Genomic DNA, 19,072 nt, shown 5'->3' with positions numbered 1-19,072 from the left:
CCCATGCACTGACTGAACTAATCTATGCTACTTGCAAAGGAATCCTGTCTTTTCCTTTACAAACAGGAAGTCACTTGTGCTAGGTTTTTATTTTAAGCATGCACTAAAATTATGAGTCTTTAGCAGAAAGAATGAGTCCCTGCCAATCACTCTGACATGCTACTCAACAAATGGCACTAATAGCGGTGACAAGAGCGAGCACGTCTGAGCAGAGCTTTTTAAGAAGACTCTAGACCAGCCATCAAAAATACTGTTTTATCGAGTTAGGGCCTACGCTATATTCTGCTGCACTGAAAGCTATTAGGTGATTCAAGAGACTACTTTACAATGATGGATTTTCTTCTATTAAAAGAATGTATCTAAGTGTTTTTAATCTTCCTTAGGAAAAAAAGGGGAAACAATAAGAAAGTAAGAGTATTTCAAGAAGCTTAAATATTCTCCCTTTTTCTCAATAAAGGAAATTTGAAATTTTATTTAAGTGACTCTTACTTCCAAATGCTCACTAACGTGCATGTAGCACTTTTTGGGTCAATTTACCTTTAGAGGCTCATGGCAATTCGTCTGATTTTTCTACCAATTCTTCCCTATCTCCATATTGTCATTTTCAAGTATGTTTTCTAAGTAATCTCTCAATACCCAGAAAGCTACGGGTATAGAAAAGCTAGTTGCCACCATGTGTAGCTTATGGAGTGATGCATATTTACTGAAGGAAGGAAATTCAGTCAAATGCCATGACATGGATGAACGTTGAAGACACCTTGTAACGTGACAAATCCAGTCACAGAAGACAACATCAGTATGATCCACCTGATGTGAGGTAGAACAGTCTTTCCTGGTCAACTCCTTCTCCAATACTTGATCTTAGTATTATACTTCCTTTAGCACAGCCATGACAGCAGTAATTATAAGACAGACTGTAGACAGACAGACAGACAGACAGACATATTCATAGCACATTCAGACATAGATATTGAAACACAGATGCCTAACACATTGCTTACATGTGTAGCAGGCTATGACAGATATATCAGTTAAGGGTAACAATAAAACTGCCTAACATCATAGTTCTTGGAAGGCCTTTCTTGTTACGTGACATATTATTTTGAATACAAAATATGAATTAGGTGAATATATTTTTACAATTTCAAAGCTCACAAAAGAAGAATATCAAAAGGGAAAAAACTCTATTTTTTATTTAAGATAGAAAAACTAAAGAACACTAATTTCACTGTGTACTGTATTCTCAACACAAATATACAGACTTCATTTTATTTTTTTGTAAGATTTTTTTGAACTGCACTGTCGTTCCCTTCTGTAAGAAAGTCATTCAAGAAAAGAGACAGGCAGTGACAAATCAGACAACTCGTGATGGATTAAATCAGGTCCCAGAACAATGAAGAGGGGAAGAGCACAAAGCTGAAGAAACGTTCATAAGCCACCGTGGCTCTGTGAGAACAAAATGAAGCCCACACACACCTAACTTTAGAGCTGCTATGCTAATATAAAGAGGTACAGCTGACTCACTTGGGACAGAGGCCAAAAAAAAAAAAAAAAAAAGAAAGAAAGAAATTGCCGAAGGTAATGTTTTCGGTGAATAAGATAAGATATGGCCTTGTAGACAAAAGAATACAGCCCATACTTCATGTTACACAGAAAAGGACTTAAGATGATTCAGAGGGTAAGTGCACTGTGAAGCAGCTGAGAGGGCAACGGATTGGCTGTCAGGGCAGTTTCAGCCCAGGGCCTCATCCCCACTGCTGTGAGCCCATGCCGCATCATGGCGCGCATGGCATGAGAGCTTTGGGCTTCATGGCCGATGGTGAACAGAGTAAGACAGGCCAAGCCATGGAGAAGGCACATGTTCCCCGAGGATGGCCTAAGTGATGCAATTTATCTCTCCAAAGCTTATCTCTTACTTGCTCATTCTTTTGTCAGCCATCAGTGGATAAGCCTACAGGGAAAGCTGGGCGGTTAAGGTCCAGTCTCCTTTACGACTGCAGTGGTCACCTGGGAACAAACTATGGATACACAGATCTTTGTGGGTATTTCATATTCAGACACAGCCTTAGCCTTCAAACAGAAGTAAATTAAAAGCATGAGACAAATTGAGAGTAATGACGTTACGGCATCTCATTTTTGTGTGGTGTGTGTTTGCCCAGTAAGTCATAATGCTTACTGGGTACTGGTCAGGTTGGTGAGAACTCTTCCGCACTTCCCCAGTGTTAAGGAGACGCTTGCCCTGAGGCTGTGTAGCACACACTGAGGCGAACATTAAATGTTCTGGATATAGGCACTGTATAAGTCAGAGCTGTGTATATTTTCTGTCTTTTTATATAGTTTTAATTTTTAAATAATGTCCTTTGAGGTACAAAGCTTTATTTTGTATCTTGAAGTTTAACTTCTCTCTTTTTTCTTTCTTTTACCATTTGTGCTTTTACTGTCAGAGCCACCAAGTCACTGCGGATCCAAACTCAGACGGACCTAAGTGCACAATCAGAGGGAAGTCACGGGTCGAATGCTCACAAGGATGCCCTACTGTCTGATGAGGATGTCCAGAAGCAGAAGCACAGACAGGCGATGTACACAGCTGGGACACACAGACAGGCGATGTACACAGCTGGGACACACAGGCCATCTGAAAACCAAAGCTTTAGAACCTGGGCAGGAGGCGTGCAAGGTGAGCCTCAGGCACAGCACAGAGTCCGACACTAATTATCAAAGCTATGCACTCATGGAAAGGAAGCGCCATTTTACCATGCAGGACCCTGCAGACCATGTCTCACTCGTTGGTCGGAGCACCGTCTGGGCTGTAACACATGTCCTTCTGCAGCCTCAACTCAATCTTACATAAACATCAGGTAACACAAGTTAAGGGAAATTCCACACAACTGACTGGACTAGATCTGCGCAAGTATCAAAGTCATCAAAGAGAAGCAGTCATGGACCAGGAAAACTAAGACATGACAGCAATGGTAAATGCTGGCCAACGGACAGTCTAGTGAAGAGAAAATGAAGGGTGTGACTGAAGAAGTAGGTAAGGTCTGAAAGAGAAGAGAGCACAGACAGCAGCACTGCAGTTGGGGCATTAGCACTGCAGTCGGGGCATTAGCATTGCAGTCAGGGCAGCAGCACTTGGGGCAGCAGCACTGGAGTCGGGGCAGCAGCACTGGAGTCGGGGCATTAGCACTGCAGTCGGGGCAGCAGCACTGGAGTCGGGGCAGCAGCACTGGAGTTGGGGCATTAGCACTGCAGTCGGGGCATTAGCACTGCAGTCGGGGCAGCAGCACTGGAGTTGGGGCAGCAGCACTGGAGTTGGGGCATTAGCACTGCAGTTGGGGGCATTAGCACTGCAGTGGGGCATTAGCATTGCAGTCGGGGCATTAGCACTGAAGTCGGGCACTGCAGCACTGGGGGCAGCAGCACTGGAGTCGGGGCATTAGCATTGCAGTCGGGGCATTAGCACTGAAGTCAGGGCAGCAGCACTGGAGTTGGGGCAGCAAGCACTGGAGTTGGGGCATTAGCACTGCAGTCGGGGCATTAGCACTGCAGTCGGGGCAGCAGCACTGGAGTCGGGGCAGCAGCACTGGAGTCGGGGCAGCAAGCACTGGAGTCGGGGCATTAGCACTGCAGTCGGGGCATTAGCACTGAAGTCGGGGCAGCAGCACTGGAGTCGGGGCAGCAGCACTGGAGTTGGGGCAGCAGCACTGGAGTTGGGGCAGCAGCACTGCAGTCGGGGCATTAGCACTGAAGTCGGGGCATTAGCACTGAAGTCGGGGCAGCAGCAGCAGCACTGGAGTTGGGGCAGCAGCACTGGAGTTGGGGCAGCAGCACTGGAGTGGAGGGCGTTTTCCTTGCTGGGCTTTGTTGCTCTATGATGACGTCATGGCAGCATTTAGGGATGCTGAGTGAATGTTACTATTCTGTACTTTTGTGAGATTTTGTAACTGCTCCATAAAACCTCACAGAAAAGTTGTGCAATGATAATTTTACTCATTGCAAATAAAAGTGACTGAATTTTTCAAAAATGTTATATTTTAATAGATTTCAAAGATTATGAAATATATTTAAATTTTGTAATTTGAAAACTCTATGGTGTTTTCCTTCATTAAACAGGTTCAAGTAAAGCAACAACCTGTTGTGTAGAACTAGTGATAGAGCTCATCAACACCTACAATAAACAGTTCTTACATAAAACCACTTTTAATTGGGATTCAAAACATGTGATGGCATGTAAATTTTTAAAATATAATTATATTGAATAAACAGTTGGTAAAAGGTCTATAAAAGTAAGAGCTGCATCAATTACTGGATCAGATTATACTGTCTCCACTCTAACTTACAACAATCAATTTTCCTTTAAACAACAACTCTGTTTCCCTTCTCTTTTCAAAACATTTTTAACTTTCAGAGTCCGGTTCTCAAATGCCGTGCATGCCGGCCCTGACTAGGCCAGAGGGTAACTGTGAGAAGGCAGTTAAGACATAAAGGGCATTTTACTGTGCTCTCTCTCAACTGCTCAGGCCTTGGAGGCGAGTGAGGATCGAGCTTATCCTGGGTGAAAAGATGTAAACACCCTGTAGCCAGCAATGAGCCTCTGTGACCACCATCTCTCCGAGAGTGTCTAACTGAGCACGGTTCTACGATTTCCCGGCACTACCTGTCAGTCCTATCAGGAGTTCATGGACAAAGGTTTACTCCCACTGTGCATTCTGTGCTACCGTGAAGCTGAGAAAGGAAATGCAGACTGGTTGAGGGAGTGGTCAAAGCTCCATACCTGATACAGTCCACAGCAACACTAGTTCATTTCATTCTACCCTCCCAGTTTCTTCCGTATGATATAGGGACATCGAGAAACCACGAAAATATTCACCATAGTGGATTTAACGATATTGTGCATTTTACTTCCTAATGCACATATTCAGATAATATGCATCTGAAATTCCCTACTTTTAAGTTTTACAGGGTAAAATGTCATGACCTGACTTTTCAAAATTCCTTTACACGCAGGATTAGACTATATGGTGGAACATTCGAGAACTTGTCTCAGCCACACTCTAGTTATGTATCCTTAGGCTACGTAACTACTGAAGACCCGTTTTTCGAATCATTATCTGGAACTCATGACCATCAGAGACTTGCTTTTGAAGAGTGAATGGTCTAGTGAGAAGCCTGGCACTATCATTCCTGCTCCTCTTTCTTTGTAATTAAAATGCATAGCTTGATGGCGCGACTGCCCGAAACTGCAGCACTGCCACTGGCCACGGAGTAGGAAGCTATCAGGATTCAGTCAGCACAATGATCCACGGTGCTGAGCACAAAAGCGAGGTATTCGGATGCAGTGCTGAAACACTAAAGACTGTCTACTCTCAAGCACATGAAGCATTAAAGTGTGTAAGGATGTGTCACTGCAGGGTCTCGAAGAAAGGAGAATATTATTTAATAAAAATGTGCTGAGGGGCGAACAAGTCTGCTTCCCTGATTAGTAAATCACATTCTCTCATAGACAAACATTCAGAAATAGAGTTTCGTGGGCTGTCAATCATAGCACGGAAGTGCAGGCTGATAAAAACAGCCTTCTGATACTTTTCACTCCTCAACTCAAAGAATGCAGCAGTGCAGTTTATCTAAACTTAGGAACTTGAACAGGCATGCAAACCAGAAAGACAGCAAAGAGCAAGGCCAGTTACCAAAACACCAAAGTTGCCATGCCAGAATGGATTCAGGTGACTGACTGCAGCAGAAGATGCCAGGGCATACACATGGGTTTGGGCAGAACAAAGACTCTTAGCAGCATTTAAATACATGAACTGGGGTCGATGACTGGGTAGATAAAAGATTCCCACCCCTGAACTGTTAATTATTTTAGGAAGTCTTTTGTTAGAGTGAAGAACTAGGAGACTAGAAAACAAGGAATCCAGCCTGAAGGTTAAAAAGAAGAGGAGAGAAGCTGAAAATTATAGACCTGTAAGTCTAGCATCTATATTAGGAAATAAATTTGAGATGATACTCATGGATGGGCTTAATGATACATGTGGAGAAGTACAATTTAATAGCAGTGAGTCAGCATGGACTTACTGAGGCAATCATGTCAGAAAAATTCCTCCCTTTTTATGTTGAAGTAATAATTGGTTTTTGTAAAGGAAAACCAATGAAAAACTGTCAGGTATTTCAGAGTTTCAGACTTTTTCATAAAATAAACTATTGTACAGGATGCCATGACATGTATCAGGTATCAAACTGACAGCGGGCACGAAGGAGCCAGTGGAAACAGAGGGCCAGAGCCCTGGGAAGGGACCGCGTGTGCAAGGCTCTGCAGGGCAGGGCACTCAGACCTGACTTAACCCCAGGAACAGGCCTTGGACGAGCCTGTCCGAGTGTGGAGCTCACAAAGACAAAGGCGAGGGAGAACATCAAATGCAATCCAGCATACACCTGAGTAAAGCTAAAAGCTGAAGTCAGTTTAGCTTCAATGGTACTGCATTAGTTGTAATTAGAAAGGAAGACAAGAGGGCACAGCGCTTTGATAACAGCCAAAGTCCCCACTCTTATATTTACAACTCCTTTGAAATAAAGTGGAATAAAGTACATCACAACAGTATAAAGTCCAACGTAGAAATAATATGAACATCTAGATTTGTAGACACAGCAGGGCAAATTCACAGCATATACCCTATACAGACAATAATTTAAGGAACTTTTTAAGTGATTATGTTTTAGTATGTAGAACAAATGAAGAATTAACTTAAGTATGACAAATATAACATAATATAGCAGGCTAACACACTTTGAAATACCACGTCATGGCTCAGTGCTTAGCCTTTCCTGAAGGAGCTCACTGCTGTATCACTGCCTTAAAGAGTCTCCGCTCCTCAGGGAGACGTGTGAGACACAGGAAAGAGGCTGGCCTCGATCCACCGGGACTTCGGGGGACTCTGCCTGCGAGCAATGGGTGCTGCCTCGGTAGCATGAGGGGCCAGCACGGCAAACGCACGTCTCCACTTCTGCCACTAGAAGTCTTTCTTCTCTGGTCAATCCAGGAAGCCTGGGCTCCCTGGGCCTGCAGTGGGTTTCTTTGACACCATCTTTCTTTGGGCTGGGTTTATAGAAATGTAAGACGTAACGACTGCAGAAAAGAGCTGCAGATAATTTGGTGTGGCTGCCGTGTGCCAACCAGTCATACCTGCAGCTGTCTCGGGTGCAGTAGATGTGCACCATGCCTACTCCTCGATAGGAGAAGCGGCAGAAGTGCAGACACCCCACTGAAGCAGATGGTGCCGCTGCTTTTGACGAGAGCGAATACATCAACAGTTACAATCAATACTAAGTAAAGGACAGTGTTTTATGTAGAAGATCACCAGTGAACACCAGGTTAGAAACACACAATCGTGTGCTGCAGATAGGTTAGCTGCTGAGGTAGGGCTACACGAATTGTGGCAAGAGGTATGGCTAAGGATGGAAAAGGAACATTTCATTACTGTAAGGAAACGCACAGATGTGTCTCATGATATGTGAGTGTATATATGTATCTGCCCATGCTTTAATATTTGCTAATAACGATGCTCCTCAATAATTTTGTTAGATTTGCGTATGTGATTAAAATACAGGTGAAAGGGCTTATTTCCACGTAGAATGGGGAAGGAGCAAGATGAACCTCCATACAAAACCAGAAAGAGACCCCATCAACACTGGATTCCATGGGAAGAAGCCCCAGTACTGTAGGAACAGCATCAGGACCACTGTGCACAATGCACTGAGATCAGTTAAGAACCAAGTGCTTTAATGTTTCCGTTCCTTACCAGCATGCAAGTATGCGAGGTCAGGGTTCTCAATGTCAGGATGCTGCTCCTTCAAGTGGTTCCGGAATTCCACGGGGACATTCGTCCCATAGTCACACTTTGGGCAGTTGTACATCTTGACTCCTTCATGTTTGCCGGTGTGTAAAATGTGTTTGCGGATATTCTCAGCACAGTTTGACCTATCAAGTAAGAAAGGAAATGAGGTCTAATTAGCATCACTCTATGGCAAATGCCGGTCCCGCTCCCCTGCGCAGTCGTAATGCTCCACGTGCCAGCTCACATGGTTCACAGAAGTAAGAAACCCACTTACGAGGATGACTGCTCTACAACCAAGGTTCCAGGTCAAAGGCGGTCTCTGCCTCCGCAATTCACCTCTGTAGAACTAGAGGACAAACCCCAGCCTGTGTGTTTAGTATCAATTCGTTGTTACTGCATGAACGCTACTGAACTCAGAGCGCGGGGGAACAAAGCCTTCTCTTCTTAGGCTCTGCCAGGAAAAGCTGTCCCCTCTTCTTATGGTGCTGAGACAGCCTCGGGGTAGAAAGGGAGCTACAAACAGCCCCTTGACTTGCTCTACAGTAGGGCAATGTGTTGACACCACACAGCTCCCTGAGATGGTGGAGTTTCAGACTGGACACTAGTCAAGGCCCCACTAGCCAACGGAAACAGGATGAGTAAGAGAGTAAAACACACATCAAGACTCCTGAAAGACACTGCCAGAGAATGAAACTGCAACCATTCTTAGAAAAATGGCTTCCTGAGTACCTGAGGCTGAGAAGTGATGGTTAGAAGAGGCAACGTATGCCGTATAACAGAAGACCAGAAATCACTTACATCACTCAATTCCATCACAATGTTTGCCTCTCGCAGAAAGGCTTGTCAGGAAGGTGAGAGGTGAGAGCCAAGAGGTTTACATTACCCGTATCATTCCCATGTGAAGGCAGCAAGCGAGGCTGGACATTGAGACTGCATGGGTCTCTTTCTATGCACTTCTAAGAGAAGCTGGATCAGGACCCGCATGGCATGGAACAGTGAATGAAAAGAGCATGAAGAACAGGACTTCACAGAAAGGGAAAGGGTATTTTCTCCCACTGACAGAATAATAAACATGAAAAAAAGTCGCTCTATGTGAGGGAAAGCTAAAAGAATAGAAAGAAAAAGAATGCCTAACTCTTTCAAAAAACACTTCAGAATGTATAGACAGAAAAACCAACACCATGAGAATGGGTGGGAGAGAACAGGGACTACAGAGATGTCCTAGCTACCTCAGGATGACTTGGGGAAGGGCTTGGCCAAGGACTGTTCAATGTCTCTGCATGTAGAACATGCATCAGCTGGTTGACATGTAGACACATTCCATTTCTCCTATAGTCTGCTGATTACCAAACCTGTTTGCCCATTGCTAACCAACAATGAAAAGGAGAAGGAAAGTACCCATGTGTATGGCATTGCCACTGGCCTCGCAAACATGACACAGCCACCCCAGTCCCTGAGGAAAGCCTGCGGCCTAGGACGGTGTGATTTCCCAGGCTCACACGCTGAAGGCTGCTCCCCAGCGGACTGCTATTCTGGAGGGTGCTGTACACTTGAGCGAGTAGCTCTGCTCAGAGGAACTGGGTCCCTTGTGGCATGCACTAAGAGGGGCCCCACCTTCTCTGTCCCCTTCCCATCTCTCTCCTCTGCTTCCTAATCTCCATGAGCTGAGCATCTGTGTGTGATGTATGATGTCTGTCCTGGTGTGCAATGGTCTGTGCCTCTGCAAGCCAGGCCCAAAGCAACGCATCTGGCTAGCCTTAGACATTTAACTCTCCAAACTGTGGGCTAAAATTAGTCTTTCTTCCCGCTAAACTGCTTCTTTAAATTATGTTGTACACTGACATGAGATTCTCTACGTAACAGTCTAGTATGTGGTTATGGTTTCTGTGTGTATTCAAGTACTCCAGAACAGCACTTACTACATGGCAAAATTCCAGCACAGCACACAGAAGCAAGGACGGCAGAACCACGTGGATGGACAGACTCATGCCTGACAACACAAATATCACCTTCCGTGTTGGCAAAAATGAAGAAGAGCATTTTCTGACTTGTGTAAATACCTGGTGAATTATTTCCAAGTATTCCTGTAGTTTTGGATATCTCCAATTCATTTTCAACAGCAGCAAGGTATCTGCTAATGGTATCACTGTTTATAGACGCAGGGCAGAGCAAATGCATGACATCACTACCCTGGCTAACACAGATGGTGCTGGTTTTAGCACAATGAAAGTCTAAAGGGTCTTGAGGTGATAGCTGCTCAATGAACACAGCAAATCTCACACGTTTTCCAGCTTCCGTGAATAGAGACCGTGTGTGCTATCTCCGGGTTAAGATCACAGGCCTCATGTCCCTGTCACTAGGAAGACACACACTAACAAGGCTGGGGTTCCAGAGTGAAGAGGCCACGGCTGCTATCTTCATGTGACTTGTATTTCTATGTGAGTGAGTAATGAGCTTTTACCGAGTTTGTCACTCAGATGTCACTGTGTCTGATCTGCACATAAAGCTGCCTATCACCATGTGAGGCTTCTTTCCCCTGTAGACGGGCTGTATGGAGACAGGCCACTGTGACCACATGCAGTTAAGATGCCCTCCGATTCCCCTGCTAAGAACCACAACGCAAGCACCTTGAGGACAGAGGAGACATAGCCTGAGGGGCCTTTTTGTCCTTGAGCAGTACTCCTCTGGCCTGGACTTCCATTCTCTGAATTCCTTTCCTTTGCCACAAGATTTCTACATAACAAAATGTTTATTACTGTCCCCACCTATCCTTGTGCATCCTGTTTCCTGCAAAGCTAAACATTCTTAGAAATGTGCTAAGAAGTTCTGTGCACACTTCCAATCCTCAGGTGAGCTTTCGTCCTCAAGTGGCCCAGAAGGAGACCCAGGAGACCCTCTCTGGACAAAGAAGACTCCAAAGAAAGACAGCGAAAGCGTCCACCCAGGGACAGAACAGCCTGGGAACCCTGGCTCTGGACCTGCAGGAAGTTGTGCAGTATATGTCCCTCTGCCCCTTGCTACCATTCCAACACAGCAGGCAGCTAAGGAGCAGGTGATAACTTAGGCATGAGGTTACGCAACCCAGCCTAACACATGGTTTCCAATGTGTGAACTCCAACCCTCTCTATCAGGGCTCTGTGATCTCAGACAGTTATTTTAATTCTGAGATCCCCTCTCGCCCTTAGCTATGAAATACAGATAAGAGTTAAATTTAAATCATCTGAAGCCTGAATTTGGTCTTCACAGGAAGGCTGGTGCCCAGCTCACAGTTTCATCAGAATCCTAGAGTGGTTCAAAGCTGTCCACAGGTTCTGGTTTGGACCCGGGGGGGGGGGGGCAAAGGCATGTGGCACATGCACTGAGGATCTGGCACACTGTAGGAACCAAACATCACCTGAGACAAACCATTACTTGAAGATCTCATCACAGTGATGGCGTCTCCATTTCTAAGCTCAAAGGCTCCACCTCCAGTTACAGTGATCTCTCCTGTGGGAGCAGGAAAGGAATGTTTCTCTACATGACTCTTAAAGCTGAGGCAATCCCTACGTAGAGCTGCCAGGACCCAAATCCCAAATACTCTTTTGATAAGAACAACAGTATTTTGAGAGTTTAAAAACCTGCTAGGTGACAGCAGTGCATGCCTTTTGTCCTAGCACTCACGGCAGGTGGTTCTCTGAGTTCAAGGACAGACTGACTAGTCTGCAGAATGAGTTCCAGGACAGGCATGGCTAAGCAGAGAACCACGAATCTTAAAAGAAAGAAAAGTTCCTGGAAATTAATTCTTGAAACCTCCTTGCACCCACCCAATGATCTAAGCAAACTCACCCGCAGGGCCCTGGGTTTACTCCTATACATAAACAGCTCCCCAATAGGTCTTAGATGCTTTAAACACTTTAAAACATTAATTAACTGTGCATGGATTCCCCATGCTACAATGTGTGCACGTATCTGTGTGTGTGCTTGTGTTTGTGCACATGCATGTGGGTGTGCATGCAGATGCATGTGTGGGCCTGTAAGTCAGAGGACTTCTCTACCTAACCCATATACATCTTGATCACACAAGTAATCAAACTAAGGCTCTCAAATATGTCAGCCAGCACTTTGACCTTCCAAGCTACGTCACTGACTCATAAACCACTGAGTCCAACTTGTGGCTGTCTAAGTATGCGGAGGTATGATACAGCTTTAAAGAAAATGTAGTCTCACTTTTGTTGAATACAGGCTTTTGTAGTAGGATCTGATGGTTTTTTGGATTTACTCGGTTTCTGCTGTTATGTCTGTCTTTTCATTTCTGATTTGTTAATTTGAAAATTGTCTCTGTGTCAACCTGTCAGTCTGGCTAACGGTTTATCTATCTCAAAGAACCTGCTCCTGGTTCTGTTGATTCTTTGTATAGTTCTTCTTTCTATTTGGTTGATTTCAGCCCTGAGTTTGTTTACTTCCTGCCGTCTACTCCTCCTGGGTGTATTTGCTTCTTTTTGTTCTAGAGCTTTTAGGTGTGCTGTCAAGCTGCTGATGTATGCTCTCTACTGTTTCTTTTTGGAGGCACTCAGAGCTATGAGCTTTAGCTCTTAGCACTGCTTTCATTGTGTCCCAAAAGTTTGGGTATATTGTGCCTTCCTCTTCATTAAATTCTAAAAAGTCTTTAATTTCTTTCTTTATTTCTTCCTTGATCAAATTGTCATTGAGTAGAACTTTGCTCACCTTCGATGTGTATGTGGGCTTTCTGTTGGTTTGGTTGTTACTGAAGATCAGACTTAGTGCAGACTGATCTGATAGGATGCAACAAAACTGGAAAATCTGGATGAGATGGACTATTTTCTAGACAGATACCAGGTACAAACTTATATGAGGATTAGATAAACCATCTGAACAGTACCATAACCCCTAAAGAAATAGAAGCAGTCATTATTAAAAGTCTCCCGCCCCCCCACCCCCAAAAAAAGCCCAGGACCAGATGGGTTTAGTGCAGAATTCGATCAGACCTTCAAAGAAGACCTAATACCAATACTCTTTAAACTATTCCATAAAATAGAAACAGAAAAAATACTACCCAATTCCTTTTATGAAGCCACAGTTACTCTTATATCTAAACCACACAATGACAACAAAGAAAGGAAACTTCGGACCAATTTCCCTTATGACTATCAACACAAAAATACTCAATAAAATTCTTGCAAACCGAATCCAAGAACACATCAAAACAATCATCCATCCTGATCAAGTAGGCTTCATCCCAGGGATGCAGGGATGGTTCAATATATGGAAATCCATCAACATAATCCACTATATAAATAAACTCAAAGATAAAAACCACGTGATCATTTCATTAGATGCTGAGAAAGCATTTGACAAAATTCAACACCCCTTCATGATAAAAGTCCTGGAAAGATCAGGAATTCAAGGCCCATACCTAAACATAGTAAAAGCCATATACAGCAAGCCAGTAGCCAACATCAGACCAAATGGAGAGAAACTTGAAGCAATCCCACTAAAATCAGGGGCTGGACAAGGCTGCCCACTCTCTCCCTACTTATTCAATATAGTAATCAAAGACCTAGCCAGCGCAATCAGACAACAAAAGGGGTCAAAGGGATACAAATTGAAAAGGAAGAAGTGAAAATATCACTATTTGCAGATGATATGATAGTGTACTTAAGTGACCCCAAAAGTTCCACCAGAGAACTACTAAACCTGATAAACACCTTCAGCAAAGTGTCTGGGTATAAAATTAACTCAAATAAATCAGTTGCCTTCCTCTACTCAAAGGATTAAACAGGCAAAGAAAGAAATTAGGGAAATGACACCCTTTACAATAGTCACATATAATATAAAATACTTTGCTGTGACTCTAACCAAGCAAGTGAAAGATCTGTATGATAAGATCTTCAAGCCTCTGAAGAAAGAAATAAAGAAGATCTCAGAAGATGCAAAGACTTCCCATGCTCATGGATTGGCAGGATTAATATAGCAAAGATGGCCATTTTGCCAAAGCAATCTACAGATTCAATGCAATCCCCATCAAAATTCCTACTCAATTCTTCATAGACTTAGAAAGAGCAATTTGCAAACTCGTTTGGAATAACAAAAATTCCAGGATAGCAAAAATTATTCTCAACAATCAAAGAACTTCTGAGGGAATCACCATCCCTAACTTCAAGCAGTATTACAGAGCAACAGTGATAAAAACTGTATGGCATTGGTACAGAGACAGGCAGGTAGATCAGTGGAACAGAATCGAAAACCCAGAAATGAACCCACACACCTATGGTCACTTGACCTTTGACCAAGGAGCAAAAAACCATCCAGTGGAAAAAAGATAGCATTTTCAACAAATGGTGCTGGTTCAACTGGAGGTCAGCATGTAGAAGAATGCAAATCGATCTATTCTTATCTCCTTGTACAAAGCTCAAGTACAAGTGGATTGAGGACTTCCACATCAAACCAGATACACTGGACCTAATAGAAGAGAACTCGAGCAAGAGCCTGGAACACATGGGTTCAGGGGGAAATTTTCTGAGCAGAACACCAATGGCTTATGCTCTAAGTTCAAGAATTGACAAATGGGATCTCAAAATTGAAAAGCTTTTGTAAGGCAAAAAGACACTGTCAATAGGACAAAATTGCAATCAACAGATTGGGAAAAGATTCTTACCAAACCTACATCCAATAGAGGGCTCATATCCAATATATACAAAGAACTCAAGAAGTTAGACTCCAGAGAACCAAATAACCCTATTAAAAAATGGGGTACATAACTCAAAAAGAAAAAAAAATTCTCAACTAAGGAATAGCAAATGGCTGAGAAGCACCTAAAGAAATGTTCCATACACTTAGTCATCAGGAAAATGCCAATCAAAACAACCCTGAGATTCCACTTCATATCAGTCAGAATAGCTAAGATCAAAAACTCAGGTTACAGCAGATGCTGGCGAGGATATGGAGAAAGAGGAACACTCCTCCACTGTTGGTGGGATTGCAAGCTGGTACAAACACTGTGGAAATCAGTCTGGAGGTTCCTCAGAAAATTGAACATAGACTATGTGAGGACTCAACTATACCATTCCTGGGCATATACCCAAAAGATGCTCCAATATATAACAAGGACACATGCTCCACTATGTTCTTAGCAGCCTTATTTATAATAGCCAGAAGCTGGAAAGAACCCAGATGCCCTTCAACAGAGGAATGGATACAGAAAATGTGGTACATCCATACAATGGAGATCCTCAGGTATACGAAAAATTCATGAAATTATTAGGCAAATGGGTGGAATTTGAAAATATTCTCAGTGAGGTAACCCAGTCTTAAAGGAACACACATAGTATGCACTCACTGCTAAGTGGATATTAGCCCGAACACTAGAAATACCCAAGATACAGTTCACAGACCACACGAAGCTTAAGGAAGACCAAAGAAAGCATGGCTGCTTCAGTTCTTCTTAGAAGGGGGAACAAACTACTCACAGGAGGAATTATGGAGACAAAGTGTGGAGCAGAAACTGAAGGAAAGGCCATCCAGAGGCTGCCCCACCTGGGGTTCCATCGCATATGCAGACACCAAACCCAGACACTATTGCGGATGCCAAGGAGTGCTTGTTGGGAGAGCCTCGTATAGCTGTCTCCTGAGAGGCTCTGCCAGAGTGTGAGAAATACAGAGGAGGATGCTGGCAGTCACCCATCGGACTGAGAACAGGGTCCCCAGTGGAGGAGTTAGAGAAAGGACAGAAGGAGCTGAAGAACAACAATACCAACCAACCAGAGCTCCCAGGGACTAAACCACCAACCAGAGAGTACACATGGAGGGACCCATGGCTCCAGCAGCATATGTAGCAGAGGACGGTCTTGTTGGGCATCAATGGGAGGAGAGGCCCTTGGTCCTGTGAAGGCTTGATGCCCCAGTGGAGGGGAATGCCAGGGTGGGGATGCAGTTGGAGTGTGTGGGTGGGTCAGGGGAATGGGGGATGGGATGGGAGTTTGCAGAGGAGAAACTGGGAAATGGGATAACATTTGAAACCTAAATAAAGTAACTGTTCAATAAAGGAAAAAGACAATGTATCCTCCCTTCCCTAGAGGCTTTCAACTAAGAATGTAAGTAAGTTTAACTGCATTAGTTATGGCTTGTTGTAAGACAACATCATAACCAAAACGGTTCATTTCACTTACACTTCTACATCACAGTCTGTCATCAAAATCAGTGCAGAGGCCTGGAGGAGGAGTTGTGGTCATGGACGGGTGCTGTCTATTGTATCACTCCCTCATGGCTTGCTCAGGCCACTCTCCTATAAGCCCCAGGACAGTCTGTGCAGCTGTGGCACCACACACAATGCACTGGACCCTTCTACCTCAATCACTAATTGAGAAAAATACCTCACAGGCTGTCCTAAAGGCCAGTCAAGTGTGCTTCTCTTTTCTCAGATAACGCTAGCTTCTGTCAAGTTGACAAACAAACAAATGAACAAAAGACAGGACAATTAGTCGTTGTCACTCTAAGCCAAGCAGTACTGTTAAACATAGCCTTCCCTTTCTTGCTTATCCGCAGGATGCCATGTTAATCTCAATATCACAATATAAAACATGGTGTATCTTCAAAAGCCCATGGTATTTAAAAATTAAAATACTTTAAATGTTCTGTCTCTTTAATACATGCAAATTCTCTCTCAAAGTTCAAACCCTCTCTTAAATGTCCAATGTCTCTCTAAAATGCCCAACATCTCTCTAAAATGTCCAGTCTTCTTAAAGTTTCAAAGACTTTAAAAGGTCAGGTGCTCACTTGTGAACTTCTGTAAAATCAGAAACTCTTGCTAAAAAAAATTTTTTTTTTTTTTTTTTTTTTTTTTACCTTCAAGAAAGGAAACCTGGGATGCCGTCACAATCCAATCAGAGGAAAGCAAAGCCTAACTGTAAATATCTCCACATCCAATGTCTGGCTTTCACTCATGATCTTATGGGCTCCAAGGGGAATGGGAGCCAAACTTGTCAGGCTGGGCCCCTCCACGGCTGCTGCAGCCCTTGTGTGTCTTCACTTGGCACTAACATCTCCAAACCCCAGGTTCTGCTGCAATTGGGTTGCACCTTCTCCAACTGCCTCTCTGCGTACATGTTCACAGACCTCCGTCCTGGGGCTTCTACTGTATCTGTTACAGGAGAAGATGTTGGCTGTTTTTTATATTAAAGGAGGAGAGATTTTAAGTTTATGCCAAGGAAGAAATTAAGAAAAACAATGTACTTTTGGAAATTATATTTATGAAATCACCACCATCAAGTGAAGAGGGAGGGCTTAAAAGTAATGACTAATCTCAACAAGGTGAAAAGGATGAACCACAAGACTTCACAAGGAATTCCACATGGATGGTGTCATTTACCTCAAAAATTGGACAAGGACTCATAAGTGATTTAAATGAATATAGGCACTAAATATCTACGGAATGGACAAACTGTATAACAACCAAGTGTGAAATTGAGCTAAATCACCCTAAACAGAGTATTCAAAATTGAGAAAGTTTGGAGTGGAGACGCAGCATTTATAAGTATATCAAATGAGGACGATTATCCAGGTACAGCGTGTGTGTGTGTTTGCATATATAACTATTATTTTAAATGGCACTGTTACTTTGGACTACTGCTTGCCCAAATTATAAAATAAACACGAACACACACACACACACACTCTCTCTCTCTCTCTCTCTCTCTCTCTCTCTCTCTCTCTCTCTCTCTCTTTACATGCAGAGACTCTGCATTACTCTATCTGGACTGTTGAGAATATAATAATCCCCTCTCTCCTTCAGTTTGAAAGTCAGTGCACTGTGAATCCCTAAGTGACATTATTAGCAGGCATTCCATCTCTGTGCACACATGTGCAGTGACGTCAGCTGCTGCTGCTGCATTTTCATTTGCTCCACCACACAACGTAAGTGCCACGTACAGCCCGTCACACTACTCTCCATTCTGCTTTCCACAGCAACTAAATCCAACCTCACTGCATATAGCATCTGCTACTTGGAAAACACTGATTTAGAGAGAAAAAAAAATCTTCACCTTTTATTCAGAAATAAAGTGACTGTTATAATGAAAGCTGGGATCATAAAGTCAGATATACATTTCAACACATAAACACAGCAAAATTCTACAAATCAAATACCATAAATATAAGTAAGCTTATTGGAAATGATACATAAAGCTTCCATGAAGGTTTATAGAGCCCTCCCCAGGAAGTGCTGTCCTCCTGAGGCCAGCAGATGCTAAGAAATACTGTGAGCACAAAAGCAGGGAGGTGAGTCAGAAGGCCAGGGGAGCTCTGCACATTGCGTTCTACTCACGCAGACTCACGTGTGTATGGCAGTAGTGGGTTCTGAAGGCGTTACCTTTCAGATGTTTACTCAGAATGCTTACTGTTAACTATGTGTATATACCATGCGGCAGGGCAGTGTGAGAGTACAGGAGCCTGCAGCTCAGAGCAGGCGTTAGGTCCGCTGGAGTGGAGGTACAGGAGGCTGCAGGCCAATTGAGGTTATGGTGGGAACTAACCTCTGTCCTCTAAAGGGGCAACATATGCTCTTAACCACCGACTCGTCTCTACAGCACAGAGTGTTTATTCCTTAAGCATTTGCTTCCAAGCATTCTGATCACAGGACATTGCTGTGTGAGAACACTATCTCATAAGGCTGTCTGACAGATTAACAAATGCAATCTAAAAATGAAGGGATAATAAGAAAAACGCTCACTTTTCCTGTCCCTATAGCTAGTCTTCCTATTACAAAGAATGCACCACAAACGTCTGAATAATGATCACCAATTGTTTCATCGTATATAAAAGGTGATTTTAATTTGTTTGAATGAAACAGAGTCACTCCAGCAGTTGTAAATGCCACTTACACTTGATGTACTTGCAAAGTTTACCAGGTAAATACACACACACACACACACACACACACACACACACACACACACACACACACACACACATTCTGACTATTCAAACTTCTTTAACTCATTCACAAAAATAACAACCCTGTCATTAAGTCCTAGTAATTATTTCAAACTAAACAGTAAATGCGTATTTACCTAAATGTCTAGAGAGCAGGTTTGCAGGCTTAGTAAGAGCAATCTAAATGAAGAGAGTAATTCAAAGAAAATCTTTACAGCAAGAAAAGTCCATCCAATTGCAAGCCAGTGCTATTGAATTATAAACTCCGTGCGTAAGCCATTAGCCTAAGAAGGATTATAAAGTCCCAGCAGAGA

General features: G+C 43.4%; 1 protein-coding gene across 1 annotated transcript in view; it reads right to left on the bottom strand.

Annotated features, from left to right (window-relative positions):
- Positions 1 to 19,072, bottom strand: part of Znf407 (zinc finger protein 407) — a 370,762-nt gene that overhangs the window by 97,231 nt on the left and 254,459 nt on the right. The window contains exon 7 of the mRNA XM_032885607.1: positions 7,797 to 7,975. Within this exon, the coding sequence (XP_032741498.1) occupies positions 7,797 to 7,975 (179 nt within the window). The remainder of the gene's footprint in view (positions 1 to 7,796; positions 7,976 to 19,072) is intronic.

The sequence above is a fragment of the Rattus rattus genome, chromosome 15 (genome assembly GCF_011064425.1).
Source record: "Rattus rattus isolate New Zealand chromosome 15, Rrattus_CSIRO_v1, whole genome shotgun sequence".
Taxonomy (NCBI): domain Eukaryota; kingdom Metazoa; phylum Chordata; class Mammalia; order Rodentia; family Muridae; genus Rattus; species Rattus rattus.
This window is presented reverse-complemented; position numbering and strand designations above follow the sequence as displayed.